Raw genomic sequence first — 25,891 nt, forward strand, 5'->3', positions numbered from 1 at the left:
CTCAGCACAGGAGTGCCCCCAACTGGCCCACTACAGCTTGGAACAGGGACAGAATTTACTCTTTGGAGTTTGCAAAGAGAATGAGCGACAGGGAATGAAACTCCACCCCTTCTATACGTAGCCAGGATGGAAAGGCAGCACTGTCCTTGGTAGGCATTACTGTGTCCCCATGCCTCTGTTCCTGTGTGGAAATTGGTTTCCTTAATTAAAACATGCTTCCTAATTTCAGATGACTAATCTTTGGGAAAATGGTATGTGGGGTATGTGAGTAAATATGGTAATAATTACCTAGAAAGTACTGTAAGACTGTAAAGTTAAGCATTCAAAAGTTGGTAAATGCCAGAATTAAGGCTGCCTGTGCACTCATAATTTGACTGCCTTATGCAATGCATTTGATAGTCTTTACTTATACAGTCACCTGGGATCCAGGTTTTCCATTTCCAATGGGGGGAAAAAATGCAGATTTTCCCTTTTAACTATGAAAAACATGGATTTATCATTTTAACAGAGAAACACGTGGATTTTCCACTTTTGCAGAGAGCTTTCTGCAGGCTGGCAAGGTTCCAGCCTGCAAGGGGCTGGGAGAGCAGGAGGAGAGCAGGCAGGCAGGGGGCACCATCATGTGTGCATGTACACACGCACATAGCTGCCAGGCAGCCTGGAGAGCAGCTTTTGCAGGGAGGGACAGGGACAAGGGATTGAGGCCCTCCCATAGGAAGGGAATGAGTTGGGCAGGGCTGGGGCTGAGGCTGCTGCCCAGCTGGGCAGTGCATGGGGCTTGGGACCTAGGGCTACATCTGCCCACAGGGTCTGGGCATGGAGTGGGGCAGGGCCATTGGTGGCTAATCTGGGGGGCAGCAGGGGCTGGCTCTCCACCACTGTGTGCACTCCTGTGTGGGGAGGAAGGGAACATGACCTCCAGATCTGTGTGCTGGGTGGGCTACCTGCTGCAGACTCAGGTTTTCCACCCTACTGCCTTCCCCCCTGGGGCCTCTATAGCCCAGCAGGCAGGATCCAGTGAGGCAGAGCAAAGCAGGGCCAGGAAGGGAAGCTTCTTGCCACTGCAAGCCCTATGCCACCCTGGCGAAGCACCCCCTGCCCACCCAGCAGCAGCAGGGGCAGCAGTGCAGGGTTATACCTCTTGCTGCTGCTGGGTAGACAGAAGGTACCTCACCAGAGCAGCATGGGGCTCACAGCAGCAAGGAGCTTCTCCTCACTCCCTGCTGTGCCAGATCCTGACCACTGGGCCACAGCAGCCACAGGGGGAGGGCAGCAGGATGGGGAGCCCAAACCCAGAGTGGGCAGCCTGCACCCCCCTCCCCCGCCACCAGGGGCTCCGCTACAGCTATGCCATCCATGGGGGAGGGGGATTTGGGCTCCGTGCTCCGCTCCATTGCAGCAGCCAGGGCTCGGGTGCTGCTGCAGGGGAAAGGGGACTGCAGACCCAAGTCCCTGGCTCCACAGCTCTGGCAGCTGGGGGCCCCCCATTTGCCAGGGCTGGGGAGGGCAGGGGGCTGTAGGCGAGGAGTGAGAGACACCATAGATTCATAGATGTTAGGGTCGGAAGGGACCTCAATAGATCATCAAGTCTGACCCTCTGCATAGGCAGGAAAGAGTGCTGGGTCTAGATGACCCCAGCTAGATGCCTATATAACCTCCTCTTGAAGACCCCCAGGGTAGGGGAGAGCACCACCTCCCTTGGGAGCCCATTCCAGACCTTGGCCACTCGAACTGTGAAGAAGTTCTTCCTAATGTCTAGTCTAAATCTGCTCTCTGCTAGCTTGTGACCATTATTTCTTGTAACCCCCAGGGGCGCCTTGGTGAGTAAAGCCTCACCAATTCCCTTCTGTGCCCCCATGATGAACTTACAGGCAGCCACAAGGTCGCCTCTCAACCTTCTCTTGCGGAGGCTGAACAGGTCCAGGTGCCCTAGTCTCTCCTCATACGGCTTGGCCTTCAAGCCCTTAACCATACGAGTGGCCCTTCTCTGGACCCTCTCCAGGTCCTCGCATCCCTCTTGAAGTGCGGCGCCCAAAACTGCACGCAGTATTTCAACTGCGGTCTGACCAACGCCCGATAGAGGGGCAGTATCATCTCCTTGGATCTGTTCGTCATGCATCTGCTGATGAACGATAAAGTGCCATTAGCTTTCCTGATGACTTTGTCACACTGACAACTCATGTTCATCTTGGAGTCCACTAGGACTCCAAGATCCCTGTCCGCTTCCGTGCCACCAAGCAGGTCATTTCCTAGGCAGTAGGTGTGCTGGACATTTTTCCTCCCTAGGTGCAGCACTTTGCATTTCTCCTTGTTGAATTGCAGGAGGGCCAGAAGGGGCTCTATGGCTTGGGAGTGAGAGGCCTGAACCTGTGTCCTGCTGAGCAAAGGGGCATGGGGAGAGCTCTGATTTTCCGTGATGAAAAACCCAAAAACAATTACCAAAATTTCTAGGTATTTAGTATGTATTTTATTTCATTATAGTGACTGAGGCACTGGTAGGCTTCCAAATTGCTTCAAAGTTGTAAATATATCAATAAAACATTGTGTTCAATTGATACCTATACATATAATGGTGTTTCATTTTAATAATGGATTTTGGGTTTTTAAACACAGAATTTGAGTTTTACATCAATGAATTTGCGATTTTTAAACAAAGAAAACCAGGATTCCAGATAATGACATACTATTATTTCCACAAGACCCTTGCAATTCAATACGAGGATAAACAGTGATCACTGACCCAACAGCTATTCTATTTAAATTATCATAATTTAAAATGTGGATTCATCCACTATTTACTGGACGTCATCTAAACCACCCAATGTATACAGAATTATCAGTTTCCCCATTCACTTTTTCTATGGTACTCTAAGTATATTAATCATAAAAGAAAAAAATATATCTTGAGAACATCCCTGTGTTGAGAATAGGTGTTACTGGTATTACACATAGTCTGCATGGGAAACAGAGGCACAAATAAGACAAAAATTGTCACGAGCATTAACAAATGGTACATGCCCTATTAGAGAAGTCTAGCCTTTGATTTCTTTAAAGGAGTATAGCAGTGTTCATGTTCCAAACCGATCTTTCACGGACCTCAGCTGTGAGTGAAAAGCATTTCTGTAAATCAGGCACCAGGTCTCTCAAATCAGGCACTTTAAAAATGAACACTAAGAACAAAAAAAGGGCCATACTGAATCAGACCAATGGTCTATGTAGACCAATATTATGTCTCAGACAGTGGCAGAAATGGATACTATAGAGCAGTGGTTTTACAACCTGTGGTCCACAGACTCCAGGGGGTCTGCAAAAGATAATTATGATCAAAAGTATGTGACTACCCAAACTTCTAATTCATGGATTGTTAGGGGCTGGACAGGACCCTGTAGATAATCAAAGATCATCTGCATTTCCATTCAAAATGTTGTAGAGGCTCCTTTAATGCTGCACTTTTTGCTATGCAATCCCCTGCCCCTGATTGCTGCAGGACCTGGACAGCCCTGCTGCTCACCCAGGAGGCAAAAACTATGGTTTTAAATATGGCATGGTTTTTGCCTCCTACTGCTGATTGGTGGAAAAGCCCTGGCAGCCCCGCCACTAACTGCTGATTGGCCGGGAGGCAAAAACCACAGTATATTTAAAATTGCGTTTTTTCCTCCCAGGCAATCAGCAGCGAGTGGCGGGCCCCTCCACCAACTGGGGCAGGGGGAGAGGAGTAGGGCCCAATGAAATGAGCAGCATTAAAGGAGCTGATGCACTGTGTACTTCTGCCACAATTTCAATAGGTTCCTAATGATCAGTGCAGATGACTGCTGGATGGATCATCATTTGATACGTTCCATCATCCATTCCATCACCCCAAAACATGGTAAACAAAAAAGCAAAGATATTCAAGACCAAGTGCTTGAAAGACCTTAATAAAAGTGAGAATCTCCAGCAGCACCTCAGTGAGGAACTCACCAACCTCTCTGATGATCTCAACATCATTGATCACTTGGAGAGCCTCAAGAAAGGCATCCATGAAGTGTGCAAAGAATCTCTACATTTCTCCACAAAGAAACATCAGGACTGTTTGGATGAGAATGACAGGGAAATTCAAGCTCTCACTGACAAGAAAAAGGAGAGCCTTCAAAGTTTGGCAGACTGACATCAACTCCAAAAACAAGCAAGACATTTATTGCCAGGTTAAAGCCAAGATCCATAGCTAAATCCAAGAGTAAAAGAAAAAAAGTGATGAGAAGACAAAGTGAAAGATTAAAAAATTTGCTGATAGCCACAATATGAATAGCTTCTTCAGCGTAACCAAAGGTACATATGGGCCAAGCAGACAAGGAGACATCCCTGTGAGGTCCAAGGATAGAACAACCGTCTTCAAAGATAGTTCCACCATCAACTCTCAGTGGAGGGAGCACTTTAAAGAGCTCGTGAACCAAGATTCTAACGTTAAAGACAACACCATCAGAGGACTACCTGCAGATCTGACAACTTAGAGAGGCTCTGAAAGGGGTTAAGCAGACGAAGAACAACAAAGCATGTGGTCCTGACAGAATACCAGCTGCAATTTATAAGCAAGGTGGGAAAAGGCTCTCTCATCAACTATACATCATTACCATGAAAATTTGGAAACATGGACAGATTCCCAGTGACTTGAGAGATGCCAGAACTGTTACCATATTCAAGAAAGTAGATAAATTGGATTGCAGCAATTATTGTAGTACTGCACTCCTGTCCATACTTAGGAAGATCCTTCCCCACGTTCCCATCAACAGACTCGCTTTCCTCCTAAGAAGATTCTAACTGAGTCCCAATATGGCTTCAGACCACTCAGAGGTACAACAGAGATGAATTTTGTTGCTAGACAGTAGGGCTGGACAAAATTTCGGCAGCCATTTCGTTTCAGAGGTGTGTTGGTCTGTTTTGGCGCCTGAAACACCAAATCTGAATCGAAACTGAAGGCTCTGAAACAGCTCTGAAATGAATTGGAAGGGTCCGAAATGTTCTGGAAATGTTCCAGAGCCGAGCTTGCAGGGAAACAAAAACTAAGAAGAGGGGCGGGGAAAGGGGGTCGGGGGGAAGAAGGACTGCTTTGATTTTGATATCTAACTCCCAGGTCGATACCCCAGCTCTCTGATCATTCCCCCAGCTCTTCCCAGGGGGTATAGGCCACTAATCTGCACATGGGGTTTTAGCAGGCTGTTGCCAAAGGCTGGAGCCAGCAGCAGCCACTTGGCACAGTCCATGGCAAGCACCGGGAAGATTGTAGTGCTGCTGCTGGCCCATGCCTGCAGCAGCAGCCTGCTAAAACCCGGCGCACAGATCCGGGGGCCCACACCCCCCAGGAAGAGTTTGGGGAATGATCGGAGAGCTGGGGAATCAAACTGGGGACTGGAGAATCCTTGCCAAGCAACCTGGCTCCACAGGGAGCAGAGACCCATGCTGGGGTCTCCTCGCCGCCGCTGCCCACGCCACTCAGCCCCACATCACCAGGGCAGTATGGGGCAGGCAGTGGCGACAAGTAGACCCCCGGCGCGGATCTCTGCTCCCTGCAGAGCTGAGTACCACAGCAAGGACCAGCAGGCTTGCTCACCGTTCTGTGCTGCTTCCCTGCCCTGTGATCCGGCATGACAGAGATCAGAGATCTGCGCAGGGATCTCCTTGCCTGCATGGAGGGCAGCGGCCCTCCCCCACCCCCAGACAAACCACCCACAGCCCAGTCCCGCTCCCCGCTTGGGCCCCAAGCCCCTGGCCCCAAGCCCCGGCCAGCTGGGTAGGGCTGTGTGAAGCTTCCCTTGCAGCCTGTTTGAAACAGATTTGGAGGAGGTTTGGCAGAGCCAAATCTCCGAAACAGATTCAGCTGAAACTAAACAGGACAGTGATCTGAAACACTGAAACAAGTCACTGTCCTCCGAAACAGTCAAATCTGAAACCAAATCGAAACACAGCCGTTTCTCACAGCCCTACTAGACAGCTGCAGAAGAGGTGCTGCTGCTAGTGCCACAGAGATCTTTACGTGACTTTCACTGATCTTAGATCCATCCAACCAAATGGCCCTGTGGAAGAGCCTTACGAGATATGGATGCCCACCAAAATGGTGTTACCATCATCAGAACTAGACCCCTTCACTTTTAGAACTGTCAAGCAAGGATGCATGATTGGACCAACGTTCTTTTCCATCTATATAACAGCTATTCTGCATCTCACTGCTGACAGATTTCCATTTGGAGTCAGCATCCAGTATCATGAACATGAATTTTTTAACATCAACCGTTACATTCCAAATGCAGGATAACAAATATCTCCATTATTGATCTTCAACACGCTGACAATTGTGTTGTGTGCCGACTCAATTTAAGAGCTACAGGTCACTCTTGTGAAGTGTATGAAATGCTTGGACTCGCTGTCAACTTCATGAAAACCAAGATACTTTACCAACCTACCACAAACCAACCAGCTGCTCCTCCACATATGACGATTAGATGGCGATCCTTGCAGAATGTTCAGCATTTCCCCTGTCTGAGTAATCATTTTTTCCAAAAAGTAAACATGGACAACAATATTCAACACCGGATGAAATCTGTCAGAGCTGCTTTTGCACATCTCTGAAATTGCATATTTAGTGATCTTGACAACAGAACCCAAACCAAACTTTTTGTCTACGAGGCTTTTGTCATCCCTATCCTATTGTATGGGTGTGAAACTTGGATGACACTGAAAACACCCAAAAGCTTTGGAACGTTACCGTCAGCAACATCTTTGGAAAATACTCCATATGAACTGGAAGAAGAAAAGAACAAATGGCAGCTTTCTGGCTCAAGCAAACACCACCAGCATTGAAGCCATTTTTACAAGGTATCGGCTGCACTGGGCAGGACATGTCATAAGTATGCCTGGCAACTGGCTCCCAAAACAGGTTCTATACTCCCAACTCACCAATGGTTACTGCTCTAGAGGTGGGCAAAAGAAGAAATTAATGGATACCTTGAAGGTCAACCTGAAGAAATGCAATATTAACATCAATGCCTGGGAAACTCAAGAACTGAATCATGCCCAATGGTGCTGTCACGTACAACAAGGTGTTGATCATTTGGAGCAAATTTGCTTCACTATCAAGGCAGATAGACGAGACAGAGAAACTAAGGGAAAGAGCTGTGACCTGACATGACCAGGACCAGCTCCTTGCTCCTGGAATTATTTTCCACATCTGCAGTCAAACATGTCGATCGCCAATTGTCCTCTTCACTCATCTACGGACTTGATGACTTCCCTATTTACTTACTGGATGACTGTCATCCTTGTATCAAAGGACCATCGACAACGATCACAAGAACAAGATAACCTTGAAGCAGACTCCCAATAGGGAAAATTTTAGCCTGTACGATTAAAGTCTAATAAAAGTTATAAGCAACTGAAAACAGGGTTTTCCAATGCAGTGGGAACGAAACTTTTTGGCAGACATTCCATATATTAGTTCTGCACTCTCTCCAAGTGCCAATAAGATCCCCTTCCCCTGTCTGATCTGATTCTCAGATTTTTGCTCCCTGCCCAGTCTGCTGCCCTGCTTCCTGCTCCATCTGGTGCCTTGCTGTCTGCCCCCTCCTTGGTCCACTGTGCACTACACACAGAAGCTGACCATGCTACTTGTGGCACACATGCCACAAGTTAACCACCCCAGTTCTAATGGAAAGTGTTGGACAATAGACTGGCCTCACCTATAATTTGGGACCTACCAAATTTGTAATTTTGTGAGTTCTGTGAAATCCAGGGGATGCCTGCGAAATCCACTGGGGAAAAATAAACCAAAATGTTGGCTTCTCAGAGGGAGCCAGCAGTCCTCACTGCACTGTGGCAGCCAATCAGGGTGGACAAGGGGGGACTGCCTGTTCAAAGGGCTGTAGACAAGATGGCTGCCACCCTCCGCACCTTGCAATTGTTGGCTGTGAGGATTGCCCATCATGTGGCGCCATAAGAAGTGGAGCTGCATGACAGACAGCTCTTGCAGCCAATCAGTGGCAAGGGGCAGGGCCACGTGATAGGCAGCCCTCGCAGCCAATCAGCGGTGAGGGGCAGAGCCAATGCCCCCCCTCAACCAGAGGTGTGAGGTAGCCCCGCCACACTTTGCCTGCAAAATGGCTGTTTGGGCCCACATTCTGCCTATGAAATCAGGGGGTACCCCCTCCCCTCCCAATTAAGTAGGTCCCTACCTATAATATACCAATATATTTTTTCAGTTGTCAGTCCTGTTTTTAATCAACATACCAGGCTCTTGATAAAATGCTAGTGAATAGCAGGAAGTACGACTGTTTACAATAGCGGTGTGTATAATATAAAGAACCCAGTGAAAAGTTAGTTTAAAATCAATACTCTTCAGTTCTGAGAATATGTTGAATCTTCAAAACTTACCTGTTCATGTGTGTTAATGTTTGATCAAATGAATGTTCTCCAATCCTTTTATTACCAGAAAGATCTCTACCACCACTTCCAGTGTAAGTAAACTCATCGCCTCTGTCCTGTGTGAGAAGAGTATCTTGTTTTAACATTTCAAATTCAAGTATTGGACCCGAGAAACCACTGCATTATTAGTCCTATTTGCTCAGAAAAACTGCCTGAAGCCCACTGTGTACTCCATCTCAGAACAGCTCTATATATAGAAAATTATGTCAACAGGAAACTACTTGTTTCTACATTCTGTACTCATTGGGAACTGATCATAAAACACAAAACCTCTTACCTTCTAAAAAGTGGACTCGTTTTTTTGTTTTGTTTTTTTAAGAAACGTAATATTGCTTGGAGATGGAAGAATAGACGTATCTAAATTACAGCATTTAAATATTCCAGCTTCATGAGATTAGTTTCATAGGAGATGTATTTGCAAAATATAAATTGCAATATAAATTGCAAAATATAAAATGTATTTGCAAAAAATATAAATATTGTAACTGATTTAGGACTCAATTCTGCAAGATATTAATCTGGCAAAGCATTTAAGCAGATATACTTGCATTGCTGGATCAGGTCCAGAATGTTCCAGCGCACATTTGAATGAGGTTGGTAACAGAGCTTCATTAACTTAGATAATCTCTAAAACGTACTTTCGGCTATATTAAATGCTGTAACATTCATAAATATTTCTTTCATAAAACTCTTAAAGACTGCTATCTTTATACCATGCTACCATTATACAAATGGGCACATTTATTGGCGTCCACTTAAACAGTATATGGGCCCTCTCCAAAAGCATTTTTATAACATAGGCTAAAGGAACCAAAACAGTAATATGTAAGCTATTATAAAGTAGTTGTATAACTATAGCACTGTCTCTCTTCCTCTTCTCTTTTCTCAAAGTTAGTTTTAGTGCCATGCCTGAATTTAGCTCCTCAGGGCAGATGTTCTCTCTCTACTACTTCTACTACTACTACTACTTTGGGGGAAATTAAAATATCATGTAATAATGGACTGCCATATGTTTAATATCCTGTAGTTGGAGTATTGAAAGTTTAGAAGGATGTACATGAAGTAATTAAAAATGTAAGCCTTTGCCTTGTTTGACCGAAAGCAAAAGACCTGAGATGAGATCAAAATGTTTTGGTGCTTTGAATTATGTTAGTGGCCTTTGGTGGACAGGTTATTTCGGACTAGGAAATATTCATACAAGTAGTGCCCAAGAGAGTGACAGACTATTTTTTTTCAATTTTATTAATTTTAAATGTAGTAGTATACCTTTGTATTGTATTTCACATATGAATGTTTTGTATTGATAGAACAAATTCTGCTCAAGGATCTTAAAGCAGTTCCAGCCTTTACTGAATTAAACCTGAACCATTTTAGGTGAGGCCTCATTGAATTTTACTAATAAATTAATAAATAAAATAATTAGTGTATATGATCTAAGAGCCTTAAAGTCTTAGCAAGAATAATGCCATAATACTGCTGACCACAGATCTAAGAAACAATGGATTTTTGAGTGACTGACATACATAAGTATCCATAAAATGTCATTACTGGATCAACTGGAGGCAGCTTTTTATTTTTATTTTAATATTTCTTAACTAGAAAGTGTCAAGATTAAATTATTTTATTTAATTTATTTGCTATCTTTTACTCTACATAAAATACTGATTTTTTTTAAACAGCTTATGACCCACAACAGTTAAAATGCTGTTTACTTTTGTATTGTAGATAAAAAAAATGGCTGCTGTTAGTGCAGTAAAAGCACAGTTCAGGAATGCAGTTTCAACATGGTCCAGTATGAATGACTACAAGATCCAACTGTGTTTTACTTGTTTTAGGGGCATATCACATTTTAACAGAATGCACCCAGCATTACAGGATTAAAAATGCAAAAAAGGACCTACTGCCCATATCTGTTAAAAAAAAAAGTTCTCATTTTATTAATACTGAGATTCCCAATTTTAAGAGCTACCACAGTGTATAAAGGAATCAAAGTTATTTAGACATACCAGTACAGTACCTTTAAATCAGCATAGTTATAAGTGACCCCTATTCTGGTAATACATCTGCATACAACAAGATATCACCCTGCATACCACTAGTGCTAAAGTACCAGTTTAAGAATCATTCTGTCATTACAACCCTTAAAAAATATAGACTGGACTAAAAGACAACTGGTGGTAGACTTATTTTGAAGAGTGGACAACTTTTAAATGTCTAGGGACTACTTGTAAATTCCACTAACTTCACTGTTGTAGTATAAAAAAAGAAACAGCATTATAACTGGCAGAAGATGTAGATTAGCACTATCACTTGTGTAAGAAAACAGTATATTTAATCACTATATTTGTATGGGTAGTTGCTCTTCAGTAGGTGCGCCCAAAACTCAAAGTACAAAATAAGAGGTGTTTAGAGCTCTAAGTTTATGATTTGGGCTTTTTTTTTGATGAAGTTGTATTTTAAAAAGTTCTTCTATCTTCTCCCCTTCTCTTCCCTCAAACAATTTTACTTGTTGAGAACTCAGAGGACCTCTTACAATCAAGTGTGGAGCCATACAGTTTGCAGGTAAATTCTGGAATGAATATGGTACTGAAGTTGCACAGCTGTAGCTGTGATGATCCAGAGCACATTCACAAAGCTAGATTTGTAAGGTAAGGCAATATTACTTATTTGACCAACTTTATAGTTAGGAGAGATGTTAGATGTACCATTTATTTTCTAACAAGGAATTTTGTCTCACTGAAGTGACAGTGATCTAAATACTGTACTGACACAAACCTTAAAAAATAAAGGAAATATACACACACTTAAGCTCATACATTACTTTCTTAAAAAAAAAAAATCTTAAAGGATACACAATACCAATGAAAAATTATATCCACACATTTTTAACAATATAAAGATACATTTAATAAAAGCTTTCTTTTCAAAATATGAACCTTTCACAAGGGATGAAACAATGCTACGGGATCAATTCTTAAAGAGGTAATTTTCACTAACGATTTTCAGACCAAAAATCTAAACACACGGGTATAATTTAATAGTGAATTTCTTATCACCACTGACTATTCGGTATCACAACAGAAGTGGAAAAAATGCATTGCAAGACTAATGTTGTTAAATTATGATAATCCTTGGTAATCGCAGTTAGTAATAGCAGAACAAGAATAATGTCATGAGAGAAGGATTCTCAGGGTTACACAAGGGTATGTAGTTAGTTATAGATCACGTTAAGTTTTCCCTATGCAAACTAAAGAAAAAAAACTGCAACTGTAAACAAAATACTTCCTTAACAGTAGCAAAAAAAAGTAGTACAAAGTAAAAACATGGGATGGAAAACACCAAGTTACATAAATCCATGGCATATCCTCACCTTAAAAATATTCTGTTTATTTCATTCATCACATCTCAAGACAAAGATTTATTGAAGGAAAAAGGAAAAGGATTCCAAAAATGGGTGAAATTGTTTACTAGAGACATGGAAAGATTTCCATTTGAGGACAGATGGACAAAATTAGACCCACTGAATAAAAAGGGCCATGGCTACAATATCTTAAACGCTAAAGGGAGGTCAAGAGTTCTTATGTACCTTTAACTTCCATCAATGATCTGGAAATTAATATAAAATCACTGCCAGTGAATTCTACAGATGATAGTCTGTTAAGCAACAGAAAATAATAAGGACATGACTTGACAAGGTGCATCTACTGAAATACTCTGCATTGCTCTGTAGTGGATCCATTCAAGCAAAATGCATTTTAATACTCAAATGCAAAGCTATGCAGCTATAGGAACATAAGCCATACACATACAGAATGGGTGGTTGCATCCTGGAAAGTAATGATTTAGGGATCACAGCAGACAAGTAACTGAATATGAGCTCCAAGTGAAATGCTGCAGCAAAAAAAAGCTAATGCAGTTGCTAAATATATAGAAACATGATGGCAGAAAGATGTTTTCATTTCTTTGCATGCCTCTGGTGAGCCAGATACTTGGTCAGGAGCAGACTTCAGTTTTAGGCCACTACTCTTTACCAGGAAACTATGTAGTGTAACTGTAATGCCTCATGCAATTTCATGGTTTGTACCGTCCTAACAGTCCCAACATCAGGTGTGGGCAAAATATAGCCTGTGGGCCACGTCTGGCCCACCAATTGATTGTATCCGGCCTGCAGTGCCGGCAAAGGTTGGAGCCAGAGCCGCTGCCACCCATAGGCCAGATAGAATCAATCTGCGAGCCCACAGGTGGCAGCTCCAGTCTCTTTTGGCATGGAGAGGGATGCTGGGCAGAAGCATCCCTGCCCACCTGGCACTGTGCAACAGCCTGGGAGATGGAGTCCAACCCTGTGGTGCTGGGTGGGCAGGACTGTTTCTGCCTAGCATCCCTTGTGGTGCCACCAGAGGACAGAGCCCCACCTGCCCACCTGGCATGCAGTGAGGGGGCAGAACTGAGCCTCCCACGCAAGCCGAAGTCTATCTGTGGGGGGGAGAGGGCAGGTGGCAGGAACAGTCCCCACCACAGCTCCACAGGGCTGCAAAGGCCACAGCCCCACCTCTGGTACGACACAGCTCTCCATTCCTGTCTGCCTGTGTCAGCCAAGCTGGGCAGCACCGGGGGGGGGGGGGGGGGGAGGAAGGGGGGTGGTGGTGGTGGCACAGAGAAAGGAGGCAGAGGAGCATAGCAAGAACAAACAGCTAGAAGTTAAAGCAATACATATTCAAATTAGAAATATGGCATTCATTTAATCCTGTGGGTGATTAACCAATGGAAAAAAACTACTAAGAAAAGTAGTGAATTATCCATCTCTTTAATTTGAAAACTTCCAAAGGTGTGCCCTTTCACAACACATACTTTAGCCCAAACACAAGTTATAGTTTAGTCGACCACAAACTATAATTAATAAATATTTTGAAGAATTTCAGTCTTAGAACGGATATTTGGGGCATCTCAGTACTAAGTACTGAATGTTTATTCCTTTAATTTTTTTCTCAGTCAGGATCTCATCCATGATAGAAAGATAACCTCTCCATCTAGTTTTCTTCACAACCTCTTATAAAAGGGATTTTGACCATAGGCTGATTGACAGTCCATCTCCTGGGGAACTGGGGCCAACCTTTTTTGGCACGCATGCCACAAATCAGCCCTGCAGCCCCCAGTGTAGGGGTGTACCAATAGAGATTTTGGGGGCCGATACCAATAGCTGATATTTAAGGAGGCATATCAGCTGATACCAACCCGATTTCCAATACAGCTGCATTCAACTGGTAAGCCTGTTGTAGTGGAAGGGGAGAGGGGAGGGAGGGGTGTGGGGGCAGATCAACGCCACCCACGGTGAGGGAGGAAGGGGGCAGAGGCAGGCACTGCCCAGCCAGGGCAGGGCGGATGCGGGACGGAGTTGCAGCTTGTCGGGGGGGGAAGAGGGGGAAGGGGCGGCTTCCGACACTGTGTGCCCCCTGGGAGGACATGGAGTGGGGGGGAGGTGCCCCTGGATCTGCGTGGGGTGGCACTGACAGGCTGCAGCTGTGGGATGGATCTAGGGCTGCACTGGGCTCTTCTCAGTGGGGGCTTTGCTCAGAGAGGGTGGTGGCGCTGGGACGGAGGCTACGGAAAGGGCTACAACCACCCCAGATTTCACCGTAGCCTCACTTCCAGTTCTGTCACTGCCAACCCAGTGCAGCCCTGACTCAAACCCTGCCTCCCCCCAGGTGCCATGAAGAGCCAGGGCAGTGCCGGGTGGATGGTGGCGGCACTGGGAGTGGGGCTACAGTGAAATTTGGGGTGGCTGCAACCCCCTCTATAGCCCCCCTCTCAGCACCACTGCCACCTGCCCAGCCCCCGCTGAGAAGAGCCCAGAGCAGCCCTGGCCCCAGCCTGCAGCTGCAGCCTGCCCGCCCCATGCAGATCCGGGGGCACACATGCCCCTGTGCCATCCCAGGATGCATGCAGCAGCAGGACCCACCCTGTCCTGGATGAACTGTGGGTCCGTTCCATGTCTGCCCCGCCTCGGCTGGGCAGCGCCTGCCCCTGCCCCCTCCCTCCCTCCCTCCCCGTGGGGAGTCCTGATCTGCCTCCCCCCACAGCCCTTCCTTCCCTCCTCCCCTTTCACAACAGACTTAGCAGATGCATACAGCTGTGCTCTGCACTTCACTGCCTGCATGCTGCGCTGTGGCATTTATCGGCCAAATTATCAGCCACTTCAGGCCGATTTCCAATACAGCCAATTTTCTTTATATCTGTACCAATCCGATATTGGACCGATGTATCGGTGCACCTCTACTAAAGTGCTACTCTGATCCCTTTCCCTTACCTAATCTGCTGCTCAACTTTCTGCTCCTTGCCCTGTACTCCTTGACTGAGCTGTTGCTCTGCTTTGTTTTCTGTCCTGCGCTTCTTGCCTGTTTTGATGCTCTGCTTTCTGCTCCTTGCCTTATCTTCCTTTGTGCTGTCTGTCCCTTCCCCAGTCTGCCACATGGCACATAGAGAGGCTACCTGTGCCACTTGTGGCACCCATTCCACAGACTGGTCATACCTGGTATGTAGGGTGTATAGGGGTTTTGGTATAGAGCAAAGTGGGATACAACAAGACAGAGAGCACAGAGCCTCCAGTATCCGGGTGGGAACTGGAATAAGGGATATGATATATGAAGAGAGGGATAACAAAGAGCGTTTTGAAATGTGGTGAGAACAGTTGCAGGGAGACTCTGAAGCAGAGAGAGATTGGAGGGTGGAACACAGGGAGCTCATTGGTGGGCTCCTGGTGTATGCAGAGTTTAGTTTACACAAATTGTGAAGTGTATGTAATTTCTACCTCCAGGTCCCTTCTGGCCCCAATTATGAATCTTTCCTCTTTTAAAAAAAAAAAAAAAAAAAAAAAAGGGATCCCTTTTAAAATATATTGGGTTTTAGTTTCATTTGATACTTGATAATTAGCTCATGGAGGCTTTAACAGGGAGCCGAGGGCTCCTATTACTTTAAGGGAGAAACTGTAGCAGAAACAGCCCCAGGCAGCTGAGCATGAGTTAGCTGCAGAAGAAAAGGCAGGCTGCTCATCAAGCCCAGAATGAGAACTCCTGTGGGTGACTGGGGAAGTAACTTGACCAGAAGGGGGCAGGGGTTAGGAAGCATATAAACCTGGGGCCTGAACTAGGGCAGGCAGCCTGACCCTGCAGGCTGAAGGGGAAAGAGCTCCCAGGCAGGAAGACTGCAGAAGGGTTTCTGGCTGACACCTGGGCTACCCTGGGAAAATGAAAGCTTGCAGGGGAATAAGACTCAGGGTAGGGTGGAGTATGTGGTATATCCAGGGAACTGATGTTTTATGTTCAGACCCAGTATGGAATTTTAGCCAGAGGGCTTACTCCTTTGTTACAGTTTACTGACAGACTGGGCTGGGACTATCAGGGATGGAGAAGTCCTACCAGGGCCCAAGTAGGACAGAAACAGGGCTGGGGGACCCAGTTCTAAGGGCCCAGAGCCAAAGCAGGAAAGACAAAGGCTGAAACTCAGAAGCCAGGTCCAGCACATAGGCATGGGCTAAAGGAGAGGAAAGGGGCAGAGGCTGTGAAGGAAAAGCCCCAACAAGGGAGAGTGATTGAATGGCAACATCTGTGAGGCTTGGGCATGGCTACAGGGGCCACAAAGAGCCCATAAGGCAAGTTACCCGGGAGACATAGACAGGCCAGGAGGGTCCACCAGAGTGAATGTAGGATTAGGATCAGCAGGATGCTAGAGGGATCCACTGGAGGTCAAACAGACTAGGGTTTGCTCTAGGACCCTTGGGCAGCTTCCCTTTTTACATTCTAATAATTCCAACAGAGATGTTGCAGACAAGGGAAGAGGGAGGATACTTTAGAGCCAACGTACAGCTGCATGGTCACCAGGTGGTATCATAGCCACCTCTGGGACCCAACACTTGCTACAGAGACCCTGATCAAAAGACAGTCCTACAATTTAGTATTTACACAAATAAATATTAGGTAGGATGAAAAATAAAAAGTCTTAGGATATAAATTGACTACTAGCGGACAAAGGCAAAAAAGGAAAACTTTTGGTATGGGCAGGCTACAATTTGCTTATCCATTGGGTATTCCACTGTATAGACATACCAGACTAGATGGAACCACTAGCATAACCTGGCATGGGATTTTGATATGCAACTCAAGTAATGAAAACAGTAGAGTTTTTCTTTCTTCTTATTGTTAGAACCTAAGCACTGGGCTTACACTGGAAATTAAAAAAAAAAAAAATGCAAATGGGCTGTGAGTTTAAAGAATAATCCTCGCCTTGGGGAAATCTGAAGTAAGTATCCGCTAAGGGAACTACTCTGGAACTGTTATTCCACATTTACTATTCCATTTAATTTTCCTATATAGGCAAACTGTAAGATTAGTTTATGTTCACAAAAGATGAGTAGTTATGCACCATGAAGAACCTCATCCTTGCATATGATTCAGGAAAATCTGGTATAAGTAAAGGCAAATAGCACAGTTACAGTGCTGTCAGGAGCTAGTTACCCATAAATAATGGTATAGCATGCATACATACTCCATGGTAGAACCCACAGCACACAGTCAGATAAAATGTAAATTTCAAATATCTGGTTTGAGTAATGAAAAGTACAGAAACTAAGAGAATTCTCTCTATGGAACATGGGGCAGACATTGAAATACTTCAATGAAATGTAAATTTTTAAAAGAGATCTAAACAGAGGCTAATATTATGCTATATGTAAAAGGAAGTTTGGAAATTGGACAGCAGGAATATAGACAACATAGGATCTTTCTACAAATCTTTTGTAATGCTACACTAACAACCTGCATGCAGGAGGTGAGGACTGAAAGGATAAAAAGGACAGATGATAGTGCTGTGTATGCTGGATTTAACAGGTGAAGAAAAAGTCCCAAAGGCGATAGATGTTAAAAGATTGTTAGTGGCTTTGAATTATAAATCTGTAGGCAGAAGGCTATGAGGGTTTTTTGGTTTTTAAAAAATATATTTTAAATTAAGATTATCCGATTTCCTCTCATTACAATAAATCCAATCTTTTCCTTTACTTCATTGTCTATTTCTTCCAATTTCTTACTTTCCTATTGCTCCTATATTTTCTAAAGCTTGAAACTGCTTTTATTTTCCCCCTTAAGCCTTTTCTCTCTGTCTTCATACCACCTCCTTAAAATTACCGCAGTAACTGTCCCGTTTAAAGATACAGAACATGTTAGATTCAATTCATCTGTGTCCTTTAAAAACTGTGTATTATCTCAATACAGACATAATCTTATGAGATGCTGAGAGAAACTCCTATGAGAAATAAGTCCATACCACTCCTAATGAGCTGACTGAAGGGTACTCAACCCTTCATATAAGGTTTTGAGAACCAGAGATGTTCCCTTCCGATCTTTTAATATAATGCCATGATTCACCAATACTGAGTCATGAGAATAAGATAATGAGATTTGACTTAACAATCTTGTTCCCGTTATGCACATAATTTTGAATCATTAACATCTGGATCACAGAAGAGTTGAGAATTAAGTCTCCTCTCACCCTATCCAATTTCTCTTTTCTATAGCCTGCTCATATTTCTCCTAAATGTAGGTCTAGAACTAGATTTAAAAGCAGATGAATAAGCAGAAGTTTAGTATAATTAAATTTTAAAACATTTTGGATTACCAGAGTAATAGATTTTCCAACAATAGTTCAGAGCCGATCTAATCCTGGATGACACTGAAATGGTTTTACTATATTTGTATAGTTCCCTGCTTATGTACATGTAACTGTCAGAACCTAAGAGCTGCTGCACAGTTCAGAACAAGCGTCTCCCTTCCTCTTTTAATGTAGCAAAATGTAATGAAACTGCTCCAAAGGTATACTTGTCCATTCTCAAAGATGCAATAAAAAGAACTGGATCAATCAAGTTTTACACAAGAAAGAAGGTAGAGAAATGAGCCTAAGACTTCTACATGGTACAACAAAGAGGAACAAATTAAAATATCTTTTGAAGGATGACGTGTTTTGAACTTAGTGACTTGGAACATGGGACTGCAATATTTTTAAAGGCCAACTTGTACTTCTATTTACATTTAAAGTTTTTTGCTTAATACAGTGATTGATTTTTGTTAAAACATCTTTCTGCAATTAGCTACTGCAGGTGCCAAAGCACCAAAACTAAAGTTAATGAGGAGGAAGAGACAAGTTGACTTCATTTATAAAACAAAGAAAATCCTGCAGTATACCTAAGTTAGTGTGAATATAATCCAATTTCGTTGAATTTTCATTATATTGCACCAAAAACATGGCATGCTCCATTAAAACAAAATCTGACTAACCATTTTACAAACAAATCCAGATTTCTCCAGCTTTACTTCAATGCTAGGGACAGACATTCAAAAAGCCTGAGCCTGAATTGATTCAGTCTTTGCAGGTTAGTCTAACCTTGCTTGGCCAAATCAGTGTTGCAACAAGACAGACATCCCAGAAACGCAGGCACATGCCTGCAGTGGCTCAGGCTAGAAGCTAGGGAGTGCTAGAGCAGCCCTCCCTTCCCTTGCACGATGCTGAGCTGAGGCCCTGGCAGGATGTTTTGATTAGGAGGGGTGAGTTTCCCCCCTTCTGACCAGCCCAGAAGGGAGCTGATAACAGTGTTTATCACCTTATTAAGAAAACAACAGAGGGACATTACCACCTACCTGTTGATTCTGCCTTTGACCCATCTGCCACAGCATAGACTATAGTCTGGATGTGGTCTGCTAGCTAATGCTTAGCAGGGAATGGTGAGGGGGAAGCCAGGCAGATGCCTGCAGTCTGTGCCAAGCTCCACCAATAGCAGAGGGGAGGGACTAGGTCTGGAGCAGAGAGCTCTGCCCAGCCCAGAGAGCATGCTGGGTGTGTCTGATTTAACTTAAACCAGCAAGGGGTCTAGGACAGATACTGCATAAACCATTTTGACCCAAACCAGTTAAGTCTGATACTACATTCAATCAGGTTTATCTCAATCCAGTTTCAGCCATTTTTAAACTGGTTTATGTGCACTGAACATCTTTTCTGTTACAGGTTTAAACCAGTTTCTGATCACTTAAACCAGTTTATATGTAATGTCTCTCCCCAGCCCAAGAGATTACATGTTAACATAATAAACAAGTTTTAAAATACTAAACTTCAATGATAGTGGACTGGTGAGAAGGTAGATCTAGTTTCTGAAAACATTTCCTAAAAATCAAAGAAATAGACAACTAAAGATTGCCTGTGTTCCATTACTGAAAGTTTTCATATTCCTCTGAACATAAACTGTTTATACTGAGAGTAGTCATATCCCTAAAATAGAACCAATCTGTGTACAAATCCAAGCAATACAAGAATCTGGATTATGCTGTCTCTCCCTGAGAAAGCTCAAGGTCAGAACGTATATCTAACTTTTCTAAATTTCAGAAGTGCTCACTTATATGATTTAATTTTTTAAAAGGGCTAACAGAAATGTATGTGTGTCACTTGTACTTTCATCAACCTTTTAAGATCTCCTTTTCAATAGCTTTGGTAAGAAGATGAGTAAATTTTATAACAGGAAGCTCCGGGGCAGAAACTTTGGATAATTCAGTTATTACTTGGTATTTGCTACTGCCCGCTGGCATCCCTTATTTACTGATGAGGGAAGACTTTGTACTCCACATAAAAAAATTTGTTAGCAAAAACTAATAACTAGTTAATGTAAGATCATGCTAGTCCTATCTACTGAATAGGTAAACATAGCTACTATTTAACATTTTTTTATTTTTTTTATTTTTTTTTCACAAAGCATGACTAACTCTTCCCTTAAGTTGAAATTATTTTTTTTTCTGACAGCAGGCAGCATGTACATTCTGTAAACAGCAAAGGCAATATCCCAAATCTACGGAGCTCAAAATTTAAAGACAGACAGAAAATATTTAGGGTTAAAGTATGCAACACCAAATTAGAGTAATCAAGGTGATACTTGGCTAATTGTCAATAATGCTGATTTTTTTTAACTGTTTACTTTGTCCTTCTGTCAGCTAGATTCCAATGTTATTGTGGGGCAGTCAATTGTACAGAGGGTAGGAGTCTTTTCAACTGACATCAGGAACAGTATCCCATGTACAAAAGGAGCACAGAAGAAAATATTGGCTGGGTAGATGAGACTGTCTTCACTGGTGGAACGGAGGATAGAATGTGACCCAAAACATGGGTGGATGAAAAGGGGTGACGGAGTTAAGACAGGCTCTGAAGTTTAAAAAAAAATCTTGAATTTGATGTGGTTGCAAAGGAAGACAAGCCAGAGAAAAGATTTAAATATGAGGGGGGGAGGGCACAACCTGACCAAAATAAAAGACAAAATAAATTATTTTAAATGTAAGAATTTTGTACTGTCAGGCAAAAGGTAATGGGGGGTTTCAGGAAGCTGAAAAAGAAGTTGCAGCAGTCGAGTTAGGAAAGGAAATGACATCTTATGACAGCTGAGAGTTTTAGAAGCCTATTAGGACAGAAAGAAAAATATGCACCCTAAAGATGTTACAGAACAAATGATGACAGGATTCAGCTATGTCCTTAATATATAGGGAAAAGGAGAGGGGAAGAATAATAAGCCTGAGCAAAAAGGACAATATTTGTATTGTTGATAGTGATAGTAAAAGGAAGAAGCATAAAGAAGAGAAAAATCCAATTTTTGTCATGTTAAATTTAATCAGATAATTTTAACCAGCAATCAGACATCCAAAGTTTAGATTCAGGAAAAGATGAATGCACACAAATCAGAAGTGGAAATATAGATTTCAGTAATCAGTGCAGAGATGGTTTGTGAATCACGCCCTTTGATAGTATGCCTGCTGCAATGCAGAAAAGAGAAGGAGGATCCACCAAAAGAGCTGTTAATATAATAGCCAAAGGAATAGGAAGAACAAAAACCTGCAGAGGATGAATTACAAGAGTCTAATGACAATAAGAGACCCCAGAGAAAAAATTGTTGTCAAAGCAGGCAAGATGTCCAGAAGGATAAAACAGAACAGCAGCCCTGAAAACAGGCTAAGAAGGATGATTTGATGCCTTTTACAAAAAGCATACAACTAAACACCTGGGCCCTCAAATTGATTTCCCTTTTAAATAAAAAGCATCACACACAAGCACACTCTCCTCATCTGCAAACACTTCTGTCCTCTGAATATTCCTCTCCTTGGAAGATTGGTTCTTTCTGGTACTGAGCTAAAGCAGGGCTGCCCAACTGGTGGCCCGCAGGCTCTCCTGTTTGGTAACCACTCCTCCTATCGCTCAGGCTTCAGTAGCAGCCAGTCTCCAAGCTCCCATTCTCTTCTCCAGCATGTATCCAGCTTCACACCCTACATGGGACAATGCAGTGCAGCCCTCAGCCCTGGGGGCATCATCTGCATGCAGCACAGGGCAGTGCAGTGCATGGGGCTGGGGAAGGGCATCCTGCATGACAATATATGTTACTGGGGGGTGGGAGGGGATGGAGGAAGGGAGCATCTTTGCACATGGCACAATGGAACACAGCACAGACAAGCATAGAAGACTGGGGGGTAGAGGGAGCAGCTAAATCCTGTGGCAGGTGCCCTGCCCCTCTGTCCCCTGTCCTTGCAAAAGATTCCAAGGATATTAAAAGGGGAAATGGCCTCTACTATACCCTCAGCTGCTTTTATTCAGAAGTGATAGCAATTTCAGTCTCAAAGATGAGGTAGTTTTTGCTTCAGGTACATGCACAGATTCACAGGACAGCTTGGCAAACTGTATGCAAATATTATACAGGCATCCAATAGATGCTATATTTGGATTATTTGAATACATTATGGTATGTCTAATCAAACAAACCGCTGACAGTCAAAAAGGCATAAAAGAGACTTGAGGATACATGACACGATCACGTTAGTGGCCTGTATCAAATGACTTGAGTGATGACTTGAGTTTGGAAATGGTGCTGAAGACACCAACCACATCATATATGCTGTAGATACTACCTATTAGAACAAGGATTGGTGATGGGCTAAAGCTGGCCCATGCAGCTATTTGATCCAGCCCACGGATGTCCAATGTGCAGTTAGACCAGTGTGCATGGTTGGTCCACAACCAGATCCAGTGCGTGGGGCCAATCCAGCACGCCAGATCACAACTGCAAACCAACTTCACACTGACTCAGACCCATGAACCTGAAGTACTGATTAGAGAAGTACACAATTCAGTATTGCCCTTGTTAAGCAGAGATCTTTGATAACTGTCCAGACTTCATCCATCATGTTTTATGATAGGTATATTTTCCTGGAAATTAGCTGTTCATATTTCTGCTGTTTGGCTGCAGATACAAACTGGAACAAGTTCATCCAACCTGGTTGCCTTTCATCAGGGGCTTAAGGATACTGTAAAATTAGCAGAGGTCAAGCCAACAATTTCCATAAGTGGGTTCATCAACTTTTCTATCAAAATCAAACTGCCTTGTCAGAAAAAGAACCATGCAACCCCTTATGTTTTGATGGGACAACAATCTCAACCTATATACCTGCTTGGGTCAATGCAGATTGATACCAAAGAATGTCACTTCACTGATGAAGCAAAGAACTTTCAAAGTTGGGAATAATCAGTGCTTGTAATGTGGTGGACCCAATCACCTTGTCAACGTCATGAAAACTAAATCCAAAAACTCATCCAGGAAATCCCAACATCCAATCCCAACAGAAAATTTTAGACTGGATTTGCTAACCAATTCAAGATTTACAATTTCCCACAAACACTACTAATCTGAATGTTGCTTGTAACTGCCCTGCGTCAACCATGCTGCCAGGTCCTACTCTGCCCTCATTATCCTGGACTGTAAATTCAATTACATGCATAGGTTGATTCAGAAGCCTACAAGCAGCTTCTTAGATCTTAGTTTCACAAAAGTCCCCTGGATTTCAGTGCAGCCCAAACCTGTGTCAGTTACCATGGAAGTCACAAATGGCCGTTCTAGTCTCTTTAGGTCCTGAAATTATTGTCTTGAATCCAAGATCTAAAGCCACCATGAAACTATTCAGTTCAACAGAAAAAGATCTCATCATTTTTTAATTCTGGTGGGTGTCTGACAGCTATGCCTAAAGGACTTGCACACTTTGTGTTAGACATGGGAGAACACGTTCACCATGACACCGCCCATGATTGTGCCTCAATACCCTCAGTCCTGTACCGATCGATGTCTAAGTCATCTGACAAAATCTTAGTCGCAGCCACTACAATGTTTATGCTTACCAAATCTAGTTTGGTTTTCTTACTTTGAGTCTCTAATGTTCAAGCCTCTATGCTGGCAATCCCCCCTCCTCCACCACCATTTTTGACACCCTGCCTCTCAATCGACACTACAATTGTCTAACCAACCACCAGATCCTGTTTCATCAGGTCTATCCTTTATCTGAAACCAAAAACCTCTTTGAATACCTCAATAAAATAATCTTTATTCAACAATCCACATCCCTAGCCAATGCTCCAATCTTTTTGTCAAGAAAAAAAACCTGTTCATTACATCTTTAAATACACTATGAATTCTTAAAACTAAGGTGAAAAAAATTTCAGCAAGAATTAATCAACTGACTGCTCTGCTAGAAACAATATGTTCTGCCACAATAGTCACCAAGTAGAAATACTGCAGCACCTACAACCTGGCATGTAAAAAAAAACAAGGACAGCTACAAGAAGGTGTTTTGAACCCAATGCAGCCACTTCAAATGCTTGCTGACACTGTTCCATCTTTCTAATGCTTTGGCAATCTTGCATCGACAACCTAGGCTAGTTCAATATTATTTTCTAACAACCATACTACCAACAACCAGAACATACACTGTGTTTAGGAATGATGAATGAAGGCTGTTCTGCATGCAAAACTGGACCAGTCAACAAAAATTCTAGGATGTGTTCACCCCTTAAGGGGGTTAGCACAAAGATATGGTATCACAGGCTGGGCAGCACTGGGAATGCAAAAAACGTCCAATATTTTATTGAGTTAACTCATTTCTAACGATGCTCCGTCAGAGATTTCCCCAAACTATTTTCACTGAAGGGGAAACTCTCTGGTAAGCTACCTATTTTTTTTGCTTGGCAGAGGCACAATCTGCTTTCAACGAATTGAAGCAATCATATATATTGGTGCACCCAACCTGATGCACCCAGATCCCACCAAATCCTTTTTTGTCAAAGCATTTGGTGGGGAGCTGGAGTCTCTCTCTCAGCAGTGAGGCACTGAAAATCAAGTCCATTTCTGCACATTCTGACACCAGCTGAGTGAAATGACATTTGGGATAAAGGAGCTTCAGGCCATCAAAACTATATTCAAAGACTGGTGCCACCACCTGGAAGGCATGAGGTTACAGTATTTATAGACCAAAATTTGGAAGATCGTCGTGTTGCTTATAGCCTTAACCAGTGACAAATTTGATGTTCACTCTTGCCAAGGTTCAATTTTAAACTGATATGCTGGCCAGATTCTAGAAACTGGTAAGTTGATGCCCTCTTCTACAAGAACAAATATTTGGGGCCAGGTCTTGAAATTTAGTCAGTGGTCCTAGGAGACTCCAGATATGCCAACAGGATAGTGCAAGTGATCTGTTGCTGCTCATTTCTTTCCCCAAGATCCAGTCATGACCCAGAACATGTCTATCCTGACCACTGCTGACAACCAGCCAAACATTGAGCTTCAGATCTAGAAGGAGGTGTTAACTTACTATATGGGATGGGCCTGCCTATGTCTCTGGAGGCAAAGTTTGTTTAGAAATACTACAATTCCCACAGCTCCCATCTAGCTGCCTATTCTAGTCATTTTAAAATACCTGCTTATTTCTCACAATTACTAGCGGCCACATATGCAACCCATGATCTATCTGTCAAATTCTGTGACGTATCTGTGCAAGTCAAGACACACATGCCATGTATAACATGTCAAACTGTTTGGACTCTTCCTGACCTTACAAATCTAACCCTGGCCTTTATAGATCTAAGTGAGTTTTACGGACCTTATTTTGGAGCTATCAATCATTCTCATCAGCATAGGCAAAGTTACTATACCCCTCTCAGCTGAAGGAACGGATTCTTACTAAACTACATATTTAAACTTCATGGTTTGCCAGCCAGACTTATTTCTGACCAAGATTCAGAATGGCTCCCCCATTTCTGGTATGAGCTTTTTTGCCTCCTAAGATATACTTCATCACTCATAAATTCATCAACTCTGCTCATCACCCATAAATCAATAACCAAATGGAATGAGTCAACCAAATCCTGGAATGGTATCTTTGCTAATTTACAAATCATCACTGAGATGACCACTGAGATATCCTTCCTGCTCACACATATACTAGCTATTGCCTCTCTCTATTTTGCCATGGTTGGTAACTGCAGTGCCATCCTTTCCTGCCTAGTACCTCCTGTATCCCTGCAGTCACATCTGTGAAAAACAGTAAACCATCTC

At 43.2% G+C, this 25,891-nt stretch overlaps 1 protein-coding gene across 5 annotated transcripts in view; it reads right to left on the minus strand.

The window, feature by feature from the left end:
- UHRF2 (ubiquitin like with PHD and ring finger domains 2) overlaps nucleotides 1-25,891 on the minus strand; it is a 164,013-nt gene that overhangs the window by 16,976 nt on the left and 121,146 nt on the right. For all 5 annotated transcript variants that reach the window (XM_019478012.2, XM_019478011.2, XM_006268899.4 and 2 more), the window contains one exon: nucleotides 8,401-8,507. In XM_019478012.2, coding sequence (XP_019333557.1) covers nucleotides 8,401-8,507 — 107 coding nt within the window. The remainder of the gene's footprint in view (nucleotides 1-8,400; nucleotides 8,508-25,891) is intronic.

Source organism: Alligator mississippiensis, chromosome 3 (assembly GCF_030867095.1).
Source record: "Alligator mississippiensis isolate rAllMis1 chromosome 3, rAllMis1, whole genome shotgun sequence".
Lineage (NCBI taxonomy): Eukaryota > Metazoa > Chordata > Crocodylia > Alligatoridae > Alligator > Alligator mississippiensis.